This window comes from Emydura macquarii, unplaced genomic scaffold (genome assembly GCF_026122565.2).
Source record: "Emydura macquarii macquarii isolate MOO-44397 ecotype Brisbane River unplaced genomic scaffold, CSIRO-AGI_Emac_v2 contig_1230, whole genome shotgun sequence".
NCBI classification, from domain to species: Eukaryota; Metazoa; Chordata; order Testudines; family Chelidae; genus Emydura; species Emydura macquarii.
In genome coordinates this window covers 19,308,538-19,325,381 of record NW_027131367.1, presented here as the reverse complement: position 1 = coordinate 19,325,381, position 16,844 = coordinate 19,308,538, and the positions used below count along the sequence as shown (strand labels likewise).

At 46.5% G+C, this 16,844-nt stretch overlaps 1 protein-coding gene across 1 annotated transcript; it reads right to left on the bottom strand.

The window, feature by feature from the left end:
* Positions 1–957: 957 nt before the first annotated feature.
* Positions 958–15,617, bottom strand: DHRS7C (dehydrogenase/reductase 7C). The gene is made up of 7 exons (XM_067547713.1): positions 14,554–15,617; positions 13,916–14,075; positions 12,859–12,971; positions 9,800–10,010; positions 8,394–8,486; positions 4,919–5,074; positions 958–1,221 (listed from the first exon to the last, which is right to left on the bottom strand). Exons 2-7 carry the CDS (start codon positions 14,067–14,069, stop codon positions 1,016–1,018), a joined length of 933 nt encoding a protein of 310 aa, XP_067403814.1. The 5' UTR covers positions 14,070–14,075; positions 14,554–15,617; the 3' UTR covers positions 958–1,015.
* Between the last annotated feature and the right edge of the window lie 1,227 nt (positions 15,618–16,844).

The following is a 16,844-nucleotide window of genomic DNA, read 5'->3' as shown; positions in this document are numbered from 1 at the left end:
TGGGATGGAGAACACTTCATTATAGGACAGTGAAATCATGTTCCCAGTCACCCCTGCGCAACTTGTTTGGCCACCCTGAGGCATTGCAAAATCTTCCCAAGACATCCTGTGCTTGATAACTACCCATAGTGCACTGCTCTCTGCATCAACGCAAGTGCTGTCAGGGAGGATACACACCACCAGCACAGAATGGGGACATGCAGAAGCGATTTAATTACTGTGGTGGCTGCATGCCGACGTAACTTAGGTTGACATAATTTTGCAGTGTACCCGTGGCCTAAGACGACAGAATGTCTAAGCCAGCTAAGAGGAGAGGGAGAACACGCAGGGCCCCATTTACTATGAACAAAATAACAATGGACAGGATGAGCTAGGCATGTAGAGCTGAGGTAAAGAGTAGGCTGAGTATGGGCAATGTGTGGACACAACACTCTGCCCAGGGGCTGGTTTCTGCACAGTAACCAAGCCAAGCCAAAACCGTGTGATGCAATGTAGGGGAAATGCAATGAGATGCGCAATGTATATACAGGGGAAAGGTTTCTGGGTAACGTTGGAGCTGTGATGTATCCTCCGTCCACCCCTCCCAGTCTAAGTCTGATCAACTCAGCCTAGCATCGCTGTATGCCAAATAAAGATACCTGAGTGACAAAGCCTGGAGTGGAATTCACTTCTTGGGGACCGGAGTGGAAGAGGTGTTGGGGGAGCCCCAGCAGGGCTTAGCCCTCTTCCCTCCACGGTTACAGACTGGCTGCTCTCTGGAGAAGGGGCTGTCCCTCACTCCGGGTCCACGCACACCCCAGTGCAGTGGGGCCACAGGTGCGGACATGATCCAAATAACAGAAGACTTTATCTTAGTGGACTCAAGGTGGAATCTTTAAAGGCATTTGTGCTACTCCCTGCTGCAGTCTGGCAGCAACCTCCAGCTTTTCTCGTCACTAAAAGGGAAGCTGAGAATGGTCACTCTTGAAACACAGACTTTATTCAGGCCACACACAGGGGAAAGGGCTGAACAAAATCATTTCTCTTCTATCTTCGGCTTTTCCTTAACCCCAGAGGCAACGATGGCAAAAAACAATTCCGGGAAGAAAGTGCGAATGTAAACCGCTGCCCTCGGGATGGCGTTGGCCATGAACACCTCCTGCTTCCTTCTGCTCACTGTGCACAGGACTTCCTCAGCAACCTCCATTGGGTGCACACCGTAGGCCAGCTTTCTGAAAAAGACTGCAAATGAGACCAGAGAGGAGTGAGCAGCAGCCAGATGGTGTGCAACAGGACAAGAGAGTGGAAGTACTGGGGCAGAGCTGGGGAGTGATGGAGGAACAGACAGACCAGCTGTGAATTATTGCTAAGAAGACTCCAACCTACTTCCTGGACACCCACATCCTCTCACCCCCACCCTCCATCTGCCCCATCTCCTCCTCAATCCCCAGCTCATTTCACAGTTTTAAAGCTTTCATATAAAAAAACCCTCCTTCTGTTCCTGGCTTCCCTTTCCCCATTCACCACAGAATCCTTGCGTGATATGGATAGTTACCAGGCCCTTCCAATGCTGAACACGTCTTTAATGTTTTTAAAAACCTGAAGCAATGTCCAGACAAGAAGCTCTGTTAAAGAAGAAGGTTGAAAGCATATTTCAATGGAGTCAAAGTGACATTACCAGTTGCCACCAGCAGCAGCAGCAGCACCAACACCTAAAAAATTTACACTTAAAGCTATAGAATTTCTGTAAATTAAGGAAAAATTCCTCTGCGTTACAAAGTCGGGAAATGCAATGAAGGAATCCAAAACAAGTCTTTCCCATTTCTAAACAATTTTTTTTCAATGTTGACCACAGAACCAAACCGATTATCTCAAGCAGCAACAAATGGATTTTGTGAATTTTAGTCCCTTTTATGGATCATGAATGAGCTACAACCAAAGATCACCTTTTATGAATTTCTTTGCTATTTGTAGACTGTTCAATGCAAATTCTGTGTGACCAAATTCAAATTCATGATCTCCTCCCTAGACTTGTTCACTTGGGGATTTGCTGTTTGACCTCTGTGTCTGATCACTTGAGACGCTGCAGTGGTGGAAGCCATTGATGTACCTAGAGAGATCTGTCATGTGGCTTTTTTCTTGTTCCCTGCCGGGATGGCCCTGTTTTATTCACAGGAGCTGAGCCTGAACACACTGTTGGAACTTCAACTTTCAGGGAGAGAACGGTGAGGCACTAGCGGGACAAACAGGCTTAGGATAGTTAATTATGAGGCGACCGTTGCAGCATAATAGTTCAGGCTGAGCAGAGCCTTCTGTTCAGAGCTGATTTTCCAACGTGCTCTAAAATCCACATGAATAGTCTGATGGGCCTGGAAACTGCCGTCAGTTGAAAGCCTGGTGTAGAATTACTGGTGCAAATGTGGGGTTATTTAGTCAGGGATACAGAACTACGACCCCTCTCTCGGCAGATCTGGATTTAAAATATCAGCTCAGTGTATGCCACTAACATGCAGTGCTGAGACCAGGCTGGAAAGCTTAGAATGGGCGGGTTCAATGCCAGGCACAGGCTCACGGTGCTGTTACAGAGGCATGTGAGGAGTCAGACTTGTTGCATGCTCCAGGACATCAGCGCTGACACCGCCACTGAAGGAGAGCACCCCTTAGGTTCACCTCTCTGCACATCATCGCTGCTGCTGTGAACCTCCTGGGACTTCTGACAGCAGTTTAGGTGCTTTTGAAAACCCCTCCTGGCACCCATTGGCCTATTTAGGCATCTAAATACCTTTGATAACCCAGCCCTGAGTCACGACGCCAGCATGGCTTCAATCCAGCCCCCCAGCTTGCGAGGGGGCTGCTCTTGAAGAATACCTCCCCAGAGGCAGCAACCATGCCCGGGAACTGCTGCACCAATGCAACTCCCTAAAGCTTTGCTGCCCGCCAGCAGCCATGACAGTTTCCGGCAGGGAGGCTCAGCCTAGAGCACCGGGAAGTCTAGCGTCAGCCTTGCTCTGTGGGACACAGACAAGACATCGACACAGGGAATGAAGCAGCAGCAGATAGACCGGACGATGCGCCAGGGTCCCACTATACAGCTTGGGAACAGGAGGGATTACAGCCTGCAGCACAGCTGAGCTCTTAGTTGGGGCGAGTGGAGTCTGCGACATGCCTCTTGCTTGCTACACAGGGCATTCGGGGTGGGTTCGGGCAGAGGAAAGCTGCCTTTGGATTTTGTGCGTTCACAGAATCACAGCCCTATGGGGAAGGGCTGCATGCGTCAGCCATGGCCATGTGGCATCGCGGAGAATCAGGGCAGCCAAATGCCGCACGCCACCCCAGAGGCTCACATATCTGGCAGCCCCGTCACTGTCCAGCACGCAGCAGGCCCCATGGGGATGAAGCAGGCATTTGCCTGTAGCTGCAGCTTTCTGCCACATGGGAAGAGAGAGCGTTTCGGTCCCTTTGTTTATCCACAGGGCAGCCTTAGGACAAACTTCCCCACACACTGTGCTGGCGTCAGGCTCAGCCCAGAGTTAGGGGAGAACTTCCTCTAGGAGCCCCAGGGGCGGCTCAGTCCCCAGAGCCCAGGCAGTTCTTGGCCTCGCTGCTGAGTTGTCCCATTAGTGCAGCAGGCCCCAAAGGAGGTCACGCCATCAGCAGCTGGGACTGGGGCGGTCCCTGGCAGGCGGAGGGCACCGTTTGCTCAGCACAGCGTGTCCTCGCAGGCACAGCGTGTGTGTGAGGTCAGAATGCACATTTTGCTCTACAACCCGGCATCCTCGCCCTACGTACGAGGTCCTGGCATTCTGTCTCTGGCGTTACTTCACATGTACGGGGTGTGTGAGGGCACTTCATGTGCAGAATGCCAGTTTGCTCTTCAAAATGTCACCCTCCCGGCTGTCTGCGGTCCCAAGGGGAAAACGGGGTCACACTGGCTTGGGAACCCCTGCCGTAGTGCAACGCACCGTGGGGAGTGTGTGTCGCGGGAGCTGAGACCCACCAAACTCATCTCATACACGGGCCACAAGCACTTGGTTCCTAGCCCACCTGACGTGGGGAAAAGGTGACCTGAGTGTAACCTCGCTGGCTGAGTCCAGATGGTAAAGAAACAAAACTAACATGTAGCACTTTAAAAAAAAAAATCTTGTGAATTTTAAGTCATTCTCATGATTTCTAGGGCCCTGACTCAGTGCTTTGGGGTGGCAATACAGAATCAAAGCAACTGGCTGCAAAAGCTTTCCCAGACGAATGCTCGTCTGGCATAATGGTGAGTAAAGTTGCATGGTCTTTTCTCTCCTCCAAGTCGAACTCATTCACTGTTTCTTCTCAGTGCCCCAGTTATATTCCTCCTCCTCCACTGCCCTTCCCTTCCTCACCAGCCCGTCTATGCTCTTGTCACACCTTTCCCCATCTCCGCTTCCTTTCCCCATTACAGCTGCCTTGTTCACACTCCCCTGCCTGGTGCCTTTATTTTCACACACACCATTACACCTCGCCCGACACGGGTCACATGACTTCTGCACGCTCACTTTTTATTCTGCTGCCATCATTTGCTTGTCTCTCAGAGGGCTGGTCTCAGTGAACACTTTGGGTATGTCTAAGGCCGGGGGTGGGCTTCCGAGACCCAGGCTCCAGCCTGAACTGCAACTTCAAAGAGCTGTCAACACAGCTATTTTTAGAGCCATCCACCTGGGCTGGGAAGCTCGCTTCCACGGGCTGTGTAGACATCCCCTTAGTTTGCAGCAAGCTGGGGTGTAAATCTACCCTGCACTAGCGGGTAGACTCCGCTGCCATGCACTAAAATTTCCCTAGTGTATTTTGCTCAGCTTTAGTCCACTTTGAAACACGCTCATCTCCTCACCCTGCTATTCCCCTCTCCCCCAGTCTCACTGTCCTCCACTTCTACACCTCTTTTGGCTCTCGTTTGCTCTTTGGACCTTACATTTCCAAATCGAGGCCTCCCAGTTGCCAGGCTCTGGTTGCACATGGTACGAACGGATGAACGTTGGACTCACGGTGCTGACACAAATATCAAATTCTTCCACTTCCGCTCTAAGACAATCAAAAAATCCCTGTGCAGCGTGCTTAGAAGCAGCATCTAAGAGAAAAGCAACGGGAGAGATTGGTAAAATGCAAAAACACGGACTTATGCATCCCTTGAAATTTCTTCTTCGTAACTTTGGCTGCACATGGTTTCCAGAGAGAGGAGAGGAAACCAAAGGCAACAATCAAAGAGATTCACTCTGCAACTGAGGGCCGGTGAAACCGACACCCAGTAGCACATCAGACAGACACAATTATGAAAGCACCGATCATGACTCCATAGCCAAGGCTGAGTTGAATTTAACATTTGAACCAGTGATGTAACCTCTTGACAGGTACTAAGAGTACACTATATCCTCCCCAAACTTACAGAGCTTACTCTTTGCACACAGAGTAAGTGTTAGGAGAATTTACAGGGAAATCTGTTAATTCGTGTCTGAGTTAATATTAGTGGCCAATGCTGGTGATTTCATCCAGTGATCCAATTTCGACCCCTGCCGGAGCCAGGCTAGCATGATTGAGAAGCACCAGCCTTCACTCATTTCCAGTCCAGCCTGTACCTCCGATTGGCTTCTCTCCCCAGGAAGTAGGGGCAGGGGGCAGGCAGAACTCTCCCCCCTGCCATGGGAGCCCAAAGACTTCTTTGTGCAGGAGAGCAGGGAGAAGGATCAGAAGAGCCCAGCAGTTCAGGGCAGCGCCCCATGTAATGGGTCAGTCTGCGCACTGCTCTCCTGTCCCCGAGGAGGACAGAGGAGGAGAGGGAGTGAAGAGGGGCCAGCTGCAGCTGACCATCTGAGGCCTGGGAGTGGGGTGTGAAGATCCCCCAAGAGCTGCAGCAGAAGCAGAAGTGGAGGCTGCGGGGGCAAAGAGCTGAAGCTGAGCCTGGATGACTGTCAGATGTGGGGGCAGAGTGGATTTGGGGACTGTGGAGCAGAATTAATTGCTGAGTTGAGGGGTGGGCAGATATGGGGCAGGCACTGACATGGGGGTGTATAATTAATGGCAGGGCTGGGGGTTGGGTAGGTGCGGGGGTGGGAGAGAGACAGAATTAATTCCTGGGATTTTGTGGGTTGGAGAAAAGCTGGACGCTCTGCACCATCAGACAGCAGTGAGAGCTCCTGCTGCTGGGAACAGAATTACCTCCCTCACTAGATCCGGGAGAGTTGGTGTGACGGACTGCACCCCTGTATTCACACTCTGTACACTATTGTACTAGCCTTTGTACAAAGTATGCCTTGTGCGGAGATTCCCTTTGAGACCTTTTCCACTTGGCTCATCCGGAACGCCTGGCCCAGCTCTGGAAGAACACGTCATCCAGTTCTCTGAGATCCAAAACACTCAGGGCAGCTCAGGATTTCATCACTCAGGTTCCTTTATTTGACGTACAGCAAAGCTATGGTGAGCTGATCAGAACCGAGTCTGACGGTGGATATAGGGTGTGTCCCTTCCTTCACTGTAGCAAGTCTCTACTCTCAGCAGCAGAGTACACACTTGCTACAGCGAAGGAAGGAGTTTTTTCATTGCTGTATTAAATGCACCCCTCTAGAGGCAGTAGCTGGGTAGCTGGAGGGAGGAATTCTTCTGTCAGCCAAGCAGTGTCTACACTGGGGTTTAGATTGTCACGCTGGCTGTATTGGAGGGAGAGCATTTATGATATTGTTTGACATCAGTATGTCAAGATCACAGTAATTCATCTGAGACAGACCATGCCAGGTACTGTTAGAAAGGGCTATAATGTGCTAAGTAAAATGATAATGGTTATGTTCATGTGTTATACGTGTAATGGAAGTTATGGATATATTTGACATATCTGTATTTCAAATTGTGCTGTATGAGACACACCCTAGACAGGATGGCGGCAAAACAATAGCCTGCTTAATGGCCCATTGAGACATCCACAGATGCCAGGGGCCCAGGGGGAAAAGCCAGAGATATACCTGATGAGTCACCAGGACTTGCTCATGTGACTCTGAATTCCATTTTGTTCCTGTAAAATTCCACAAACAGCATGGGACGGGCCAGAGGGTATATAAGGCAAAGGCCTGGAAATCCATTTTGTCTTTCAGTCGGGATTGAGCTTCAGCTACCAACCTACCTCTGGATCAGCTCATCTACAACTGAACTGAAGCTGTGAAACAAAGGACTGAGACCCATCCAAGTACTGGATGGATACCAGAGGGACTATATAAGCCTGCAAACTCCTCATCTTCTAGAAACCTGATGTACGTGGACTTTCAAATCATTTGTATGTATCTGATTGCTTTAATCCTTTAACATTTCTCTTATGGTTGGTTTATTTCTTTTTATAATAAGCCTTTAGTTTTAGTTACTAAAAGATTGACTGGCAGCGTGGTATTTTGGGTAAGATCCAAACTTATATTGGTCTGGTACTGTGGCTGACCCTTTGGGGTCAGAGGAAACCTTTTTAGTAAAGAGCATAGAGTTCAAATAACTGGTCTCTTTACTGGACCTCATGGCTGATTGGGAGCCAGAGACTGGAATGCAGTAAAGGGGCTGTGTGTATTTGTGTACTGGCTTCTTGATAACCAGTGTGGGGAATCAAAAGCACAGTTTGTGGCTGGTTGGGAAGTCTGACTTCAGTGTCACCCACCAGCGCTGGGAGAATCTGCTCTCCTTTTGCAGCCTGCCCTGACCTTGGCATTTTCAGGTGGCTGCCCTAGGCACGGACGGGTCACATAGATAAGCTTAACTACGTCTCTCAGGCGTGTGAAAAATGCAGAGCTGTCAGTGATGTTGCTATGTCAAGCTATGTTTTAGGGGTAGACCTGGCCTCAGAGAGGAGATGACTGTGTCTACTTCTTGACTGCTGAAAGGAACTTCTCACAAAGCGAGGAGGTAGGCAAACAGGAAGGTCATAGAGAGATGGGACTCCTCAAGCAGTATAGCACCTTGTACTCCTCCTTAACTACTCGGTTACTAAGGAGTAACCTCTCAGCTCCTCTCCCCCACAATATTCCCAGAATCTAGTCTTCCCACATCAACAAAAGAAATCTTGTAGGTCCATCAGCCCGGATCCTGCAATCTGATGCAGGCATGTGCATCCCTGAGAAACCTCATTAATTTCAGTGCCCATCCCCTGCAGGATCTGGGCCTGATTTGGTATTTCCCAGCTGGCCAAGGCCATGTTGTTAATTACAAAACTATATTAACAACTCCAAACATAATGACAGATTCACACACACACAAAAGCCCACTACCAAACCAGCCCCTCCTTTGCGATGTAGTCATCCTAGAAGTCATACACATGATTTGCTGAACCCTACCCCAAATTAGCATCTTTAATGAGCTAATATCATAATCATGATGTGATAGTTCACACTTCAAAATGTAAATTTTGTCTTGTAATAACTTACAAGCAGCACGAAATGGGACTCCTAATTTTCCTTGGATATTATTTACTAGGACAATTTGGCCAGTTCTTCTTGAGATCATGTGGGGAAGAAGGGCTGAAAAAACAAAAGCAAAAAAATGAGATAAGTGAAAAAAATGAATGTGAACTAACCAGAGACATAGAAACTCTGTTTTTGTAACAACCATGCTGGTCCCAGGATATTAGACACAGGATTAATGAGGCAGTATCTTTTATTGGACCAACTTCAGTTGGTGAAGGAGACAAGCTTACAAGCTTTACACAGAGTTCTTCAGGTCTGGGAAATGTACTCAAAGCGTCACCGCTAAATACAAGGTGGAACAGATTGTTTTAGCATAAACAGTTAACGCATATTTCAAGGTACCGTTCAAGGGGAAGTGGCCTGTTAACCCTCTCTAGTCATGGGGCTGGGGAGGGACGATTAAGAGAGGCTGGGGAATAGGGTTAGTGGGTTACGGATTGTTGTAATAAGCCATCGGTCCCGTGTCTCTGTTCAGTCCATGGTTTTTAGTGTCTAGGAAAGTTATGAATTTAAGGTCCTGGGTGTGTCTTTTGAAGGTGTTGTGCAGTTTTCCTTTGAGGATGAGGACTGACAGGTCAAACACAGTACAGTACTGTTAAATGTAAACGATGAAAAAACTAAAGGGAAAGCAGCATTTTTTCTTCTGCATAATAAAGTTTCAAAGCTGTAGTAAGTCAAAGTTCAGTTGTAAACTTTGGAAAGAACAACCGTAACATTTTGTTCAGCGTCACAAACATTTCAGAGCTACGAACAGCCTCCATTCCCGAGGTGTTTGTAACTCTGAGATTCTACTGTACCTTTATGAAATCCCTGGGCTGTAAGGGCTTGAGCCTGTATGGTGCTTTCACCCCAGTCCACTAAAGCACTTAACATGTGCTTAACTTTAAGCATATGGGTAGCCCAGTAAAGCAAATGGGACAACGCACATGATAAAAGTTAAGGATGTGCATAAATGCTTTGCTGCATCAGGACCAGAGTGCTCAGCACCTTGCATGATCAAGCCCCAAGTGCACCCAAAATTTGTATACAATTATGTGTTGGATGCCCTTTTGTCAGGGCTAATTTTCAGCCTGGCTGCATGCACTCCTTACTCATTTGTGACAGCTGAAGTGTATGCCTACAGAGGTCGCTGCAAACACACGGCAGCGTGTTTTGAAAATGGGGCCATGATATCACTTATTGTTAAACACTCCTCTCCTCAACTCACTGTTCTCCCTTGCTCCAGTTTCACACCACTGATTTTCAGTAGAGATGCTTCTCATTGACACTGATGGAGTTGAAAGCAAAACTTGACCCAAGCCATGACACAATGACTTGGAGCCCAATCTTTAAATAGTACCTTCAAAAGAAGAAAAAAATCAAAATACCTTTTGTTAGTGTGATAGGTCCAAAATAGTTGGTATCCATAATTTTTTTATCGAGTTCCAACGAGATACTCTGCACTGCTCCTTTCACCTTCATACTAGCATTGTTGATCAGTATATCCACACATCCATAGCAATCCAATATTTCTTTAGCTACATCTTGAATGCAGTTTATGTCTGAGAGATCCAGAAGTACGAGCTTTGGTGTAAATGTCTTTTTTTTAAAAAAGGAAATAGTATTTTGTTATTTCAGACATGCAAGGTTATATGAGAGAAGAATGTGTCTGCTCTCTAGTTTAAAGTGTATTTACTGTCTTATGCAACAAAAGTGCCCTCACCGTCATTTCGAGAATATTGTATTTCCTTTTTACCGACTCTCCGAGGAATCTGATTCAGTTTTGCCAACTCACATGATTTTACCATGACTCTGACAATGTTTTGACGTGCTTCTTAAAGTCCCAGTTCTTGGAGCCCAGAAGAATTTATGGGAGAATTTTTAAAACTAGTTAATTTCTAGCCCTTGTGTTTGTGAAGGAAAATAGGGAGACAGGACGAGCGTGCACTGTAAAGGTTCAGAAGCCAGATCACTGTGACACTCTAAGTACCTTTCCGACACCGGAGGAAAAGCTCTGGGTAGCTCAAAAGCTTGTCTCTCTCTCCAACAGAAGCTGATCCAATAAAAGATATTACCTCACACACCTTGTCTCTCTAAAAAAGAACCCACGTCATTATTCTTGAAAATCTCCTGGTTTTAAAATTAATCCCTTTATAGTTGATGACCCAACTCGTGACCTTTGAAAATTTGGGTATTGCCGAAGGAAACCTCTTTGTTAGGCAACTTGGGAGCGCCACAACTGAGATAAATCCCACCTCCCTTCTCCTCACTAGTGGCTGCTGTTGTGCAGGGTGCAAATTGACCCCACTTCCACACACATGCACATATTTGCAGACGTGCGCACACGTGCGCCTCCTATTCTCCCCTGCACGTTGATGATATTTTCAGGGGTCATCACGTGGAGATATTTTGTGGGGAGAGGTGGTTGGAGAAGTGTGAACAGAAAGGGCCGTCCTTTACCCCTCCCCTCTCTGAATGAAACTGGGACAGGACAGGGCAAGGTGGCAGAACAATGTGTGACCTGCTAGAGCTCATGTCCTCTGTACTCTATCCCCTAGGCCCAGGGAACTGGGTGAGGGCAGAAGTGCAGCATTATCATATTCCTTTTTACAATTCTCTTGCCTTTCCAAAACTTCAGACTAGCTGGGAAGGGAACTTGGCGTTTAACAGTGAAATTCACCCTGTCCAGAGACCCGCCCAAGGGCTCTGCATTTAAACCTCACTTACCCCCTAAAATTAGCATTTCATGGGAATTCGTGTGGAAGTCTCAGCTTTCTGCTAGCTCCCTGTTCAGCAGTGAATTCCACCCACTGCTTCTTTTTCTTGAGTACTTAATGTGCTTCCAGAAAATGTATTGCACATTTGATTAATAAAGAGTTAAAGGAGGGTCAATATAATTGATGCCAACCAACATGGGTTCATGGAAAATATATCCTGTCAAACTACCTTGGTAGCAACCCTACCAGATCGAGCCTGTACAGGACTTACACGGTCAAAGGCCTGTCTTTCCCTGGTTTGTAAATCAGTCCAGGGCTTTTACCAGAGATAAGTATCTAGACACTCACAGGGAAGCAGCAATGTGCATGTGCAGAGACGGAAGCATAGGCCCTGAGGGAAGTTTTATTGCAAAACTTAGGTACCACGTAAGTTTAGGCTCATGCAGGGTTCCGCAGGAGTTTTGCGCATTACAGTTGTCTCAGAACTGGAACTTAGGCGCCTAACTCCTTCTGTGCATTCAGGCCTAAATTCACTGGACAGCTTGTCAATGGAGACTTGTTCGTCCAGCTCCAGCCGTCACATTTGGAAGAGTTGCTGCAATGCAGCTCATCAGCTACAAAGTATGTATTTTTCTTCGGGAAACCAGCACAAACCAACATCCCTGAGCTGTGTTATTGCTATTTATACAGCACCAAAGGTGCACAAAGCACTTCATGGCAAGTCCTTCTTCACATCATTGCCGGCTTTTCCCCTCAAAAGACACAGTCCAGCACCATGGGGAGCTGACAGTGTAGGAGTGCTGCCCAGCAACCCTTCCTCCTGCAAGCAGCCGTCTCTTGCTCAAGGGTCTACTTGAGAGACAGCTCAGGTGAGTAAGGGTGGCCAGACTGACACGACATTTGATGCCCTGTGACATGACTGGTGCAACGGCACCAGGCAGGATGGGAATGAAAGGGAGAATTGCCCATCGATGGGCAACGATCTTATTTGTTTGAGATCACGGTCCCTGTTGTAGGCTTTTTTTTCCCTGGTGGCACAAAGCTGCTGTATACTATGCTGTGCTCAGGCCCCCCACAGCACAAAGGATGCGCCTGGATGCCAGCTTGCCTCTTCTTTACCTTTCAAAACTACTCGGTCCTGGAGGGTAGGTGACCCTGGGAGCAAAGAGATGTGGCCAGGACGTCCTTACAACTTGGCAAATCCCAAGCTTTATAGCCCTGTGGGCAGCTGAGAAGAAGGTAGAGCTGCAGTGGCTGACCTACGCCTTGGCCAGCCCTAGGGTCAGGAAACCCCTGAGATAGCACAAAGCTCAGCGTGAGCAGAAAAGCTGGACTAGTCCCCGTAAGTGAGATGCATGTTTAGTTTTAATTGGGAGTTGCAGCACTGGGGCCAAGCATTTCAAAACCCGGTGCCTAAAACCAGCCTCTGAATTCTATTTTTAGGGCCCTAAATAAAAGTGGCCTGTTTACCAAAGCGGCTGAGTGCCCACAGCTCCCTTTGGTCTCAGCAGAGTGTGTGGACTTTTGGCACTTCTGGAAATCAGGCTGTGTATATTTAAATATAAATATGGTTTTAGCAGCCTACCTGGGGCTCTGGGATTGAAAATATTGGACTTTATACAAGCCATAAACATTCTAATAACCACTGTACGTGAAAACTCTGCCAAGCACCAGCTCATTAATATTTTCCCTCAGATCTGTACACTTTGTCAAGGCACCAATACACTTACTATGCTGGGGTCCGCCACGCTGATTAAAGCATTATACAAGGCTTCTAACTTCTCCCATGTCTTGCCGCACAACACAAGCCTAGCTCCTCCAGAGTGAAAGACGCGAGAGCATTCTGCAAAATAGATAGATCAATAAGGAATAACAGCAGTTGTCCTGTCCCCACAGAGGGCGGGTACGTCTCAGCCCTTCTACGCTGGAGGGAATGGTGAGACCTCAGAAAACACAAACGGGTGAAGTTGTTTTTTAAAAATGAAAGGAAATACCAGTCTAGTACATCATCAACAAACCATTAGAGAGAAATACAAATGAATATAATGCTAGATTTTTCAGTGAATCGAGATTACAATATAAATAAAAGTACTGCGTAAGTGCAACATGGTATGTCTTGAACAACTAACCAAGACAAGCCGTGCATCTAAATGAACCACTATCTTTGCTTTACGTGGCTATGGAGCATGAATGGACACAGCTGTGCTGCTTGGCCACTGTGATACTTGCTGTCTGCTGCAGCACACCTGGATGTGTCTGTGCCACTGCAGAGCCACCCAGTAAGACCTGGATCTTGCACACACTTACTATTGAAGACCATAGTACTCCTCATGCTTAAAGTTATGCAGGCACATCAATGTTTGCATGATCACGGCCTGAAGGAACTAGAGTGGTCCAGAACTCATAGTTTATACAAATCATCTACTTATAATGACATACTGCCTCCTGATCGAGACTGTACATGTAATTAGATATCACAGGGACAGCACGCTAAAAATAACTCCATCTTCATTTTCCCCTCAAGCTTCCTATTCTACTGAGATAAATAAATACATTAAAAATACAGTCCATCTAAATCAGCAGCAGTTCCTGTAAAGGAGAGCAAAGAGGACACATTCCTGAATTGTAGTAGTTGTTTCTATTTATATTTCCCTTCCCTCTATTTTGCAGGGTGTACATATCCTATGTAAGGTAACAAACACGTACGGTCATCTGTCAGTGCCCATGCAATGATTCTGTCGCTGTATGAAACAGTGAAAAAACAAAACCCAAACCCAGACAACTTACCCTTGCCCAACCCAGAGATGGCATCCGTAATCACCACCACTTTGTTTTGCACAGCTGACTTTGACATTAGCCGAACAACTGCTCGGTAAATATATATAATCCCACTGATTCCAAAAAGGAGCAAAGGAAGAATAAGCACTGCCAGGACACCCATTTTTGCCTGAAAGAAAATAGACCAGTTAGGGTCACAACAGAAATGAGCCAGTCTTCATATTTTTAAGTACATAAAAGATGAAGCCTGGTCTCCATTAATGGAAAAGAGCAGCAGAGTGTCTCGATCGTGTGAGACACCAGCAGTCACACTGTGTCACCAGTTTTTAACAGTTTCAATGGAAAACTTAGCTTGAAAATCAATGGTATAATTGCCTATTTTTATCAGATAGGCTTCATTTCCCCTCTCACAATTACACTTATAGTCAAAGCTTTTTGTCATTTTATTGATGATAGTTCTCTTTGCACAGTTGCAAGAGTGAATTCAGTTTAACCAAAGGGACACAAAATTATGTAACATTAATCATGGATACATTTTCCTATCATATTGGAACTACATAGATAAAAGCTTATCATTGTTAGCAGCAGATAAAGAATAAGAGAATATACACAGTTCACATATTACAGAAGTACTGAGAGTAACTTACTGTGAATATGAAGCAGTCAAGGAGCAGATAAGTGTTCTTCTCAACCAACTAGTTTATTTTAGGATTTTATCCAAACTCTTTCAGCATTTTTGGAAAGCAGTTCATGTCCTGAGGCTGCTTGTCTTGCTGGAGAACGGCTATGTATAGTTCTCAGCTGCATAAGAGATTTTTTTTTAAAAAGTAAATATAGCATCTACAGCACGATCCACATGCCTGACCTATTTAGTTTAGCTGGGCTGGAAAGTCTTTCTAGAGCTCTTCGCACAGACCTAGATCAACTGCACAGAGCAGTGTCTATGTTTGTGTGTCCTGCCTTTCTGATCAAATGGAAGTATGTTCCTCAGATCACCTTGCTGTTTGGTTTAGGCCTTCAACTGACACTATGCATGAAAACAATTTGTAAAAGCCCAACCGCCCCAGACAGGTTCGGGTATCTTTTTCTGCTTCAAAAGTTTCAGTGGAAAGAGTTTGTGTTTGTTCCAACTGAACGTTCACCCTGTCTGCTATATAAATACTGCCAACATGCTTGCCAAGTAGCTCACTGAGCCTGCAGAGGCAGAAGGAGAGGCATTGCATCACCTGTCACTCCATTGGTGTGAATGGGAAAATCAGTGGTAAAAGACCTGCTGCTGGGACCCTTCCTGTAGCCAGAGTAGAGAAAAGCACCTGCCCTTGAGTCACTTTTTCCTGTGAACCACTTGATCACCCTTAGCTTCTGCAGAATAAAACCTGGGTCCTGCTGCCAACAGACTGATACCAGAGACAGTCAAATGGCTGCCATCAAACTAGCCTACACATGAAGTAGTCTAGGAGAGCAATAGCTACTTCTGGGTTTCCTCTCTACTGTGGATAAGAAAAGGCAGCTGCAGCTGGGGAGGAACAGAAGAGGTAGTCTCAGCAATAGTAATCTCTGGAGAAAGGTCTTATGGTAGAGGTTACTGGGGGGCTGCTGCCGGAAAGTGGCAGTCGCTGTTGCAAAGGGTTTAGGGATCATTTTTAGGACCCTGAAGATGGCAGTGGCTGTGCAGATGGGGTGACTTTTGTGGGGTGCTCTGGGGTTCACTTTTATGGGCTTGAAATGGGAGGTGCAATTTTTGCATGCTTTGCAGTTGCCTTTTTGTTCCCAGGAAGCAGGAATAGATGCTGCTGTCTCTTATTTATAAGTCTGGGCTGAATGGTTTTGACAATAAGATAAACTTCTGTTAATATGCTCTTCATGAAAACAGCCAGTATGATTGTTTGAGCTGCATGATTGGTCACATAAGTCCTATGGTGTTGCTTCTGATTCCTGAATGGGGGAATGTCAGGCGGGACCGGGGAGGTGAGGTGGGATGTGGGTGAAGGAAGGTGTGTCGGTTAGGATCGGGGTGTGTCATAGGAGTTGGAGTGTTGTCAGAGTGGTGAGGGTTGTCAGTCGGGTTTGGGGTGTCAGGAGGATGTTGAAATGGGGATGTCAGGATAGCAATGAGAGTTGGGAAGATGGTCGGGTGGGGGCATAAAAGAGGGCCTGGGAAAGTGTCAGTGTTAGGGTGGGGATATGTAAATAGTATTGATTAAAAATGCCTTGAAAATATATTAACAGCTATCATTCTCTCATTGCCCCTTTTAATCAGAAAGCTATTTATCTATTCCTCTCTCCATGGCAACTAAGAGTACAACTAATCACTCCTATGTATATTCCAAACTTTAGCTTCCTCTCTGAGCTAAAGACAATGGAATCAATCTGCGCATCCCAATTTATGGGACATCTTGTCTTGAGAGCATCAATTAAGCTAAATTAAAAGTACACATTCTCCAGGGAAAAGAAGCTCTGATGTTTGTCAAGGAGTCTCCCAGCTATCGTTAGACCCTCAGACAAGAGACACCCATGATTTGCTTGTAGATGAAACTTCTGTCTTGCTTGGTCTAGTTAAAGAGGACCCCTAGCAGCTGAAAGACAAGAGTAACTGCCTGTTTTCCTATGCTGAGTCACATTGTGTCTTGGAAGTTCCATTAAATTTCAGACTAGTGTAGAAACCGTAGGTTAGACCAGTTATGAATCCTTGTTAGGAGACCTCCAGAAAGATGAAGGATATATCAACATGACCTCCCATGTGATACTGTGGTCAAAAGAGCTAATGCGATCCTGGGATGCATAAACAGGGGAATCTCGACTAGGAGTAGAGAAGTTATTTTACTTCTGTATTTGGCACTGATGCAACTCCTGTTGGAATACTGCGTCCAGTTTTGGTGCCAACAATTCAAGAAGGATGTTGGTAAATTGGAGATGATTCAGAGAAGAGCCACAAGCA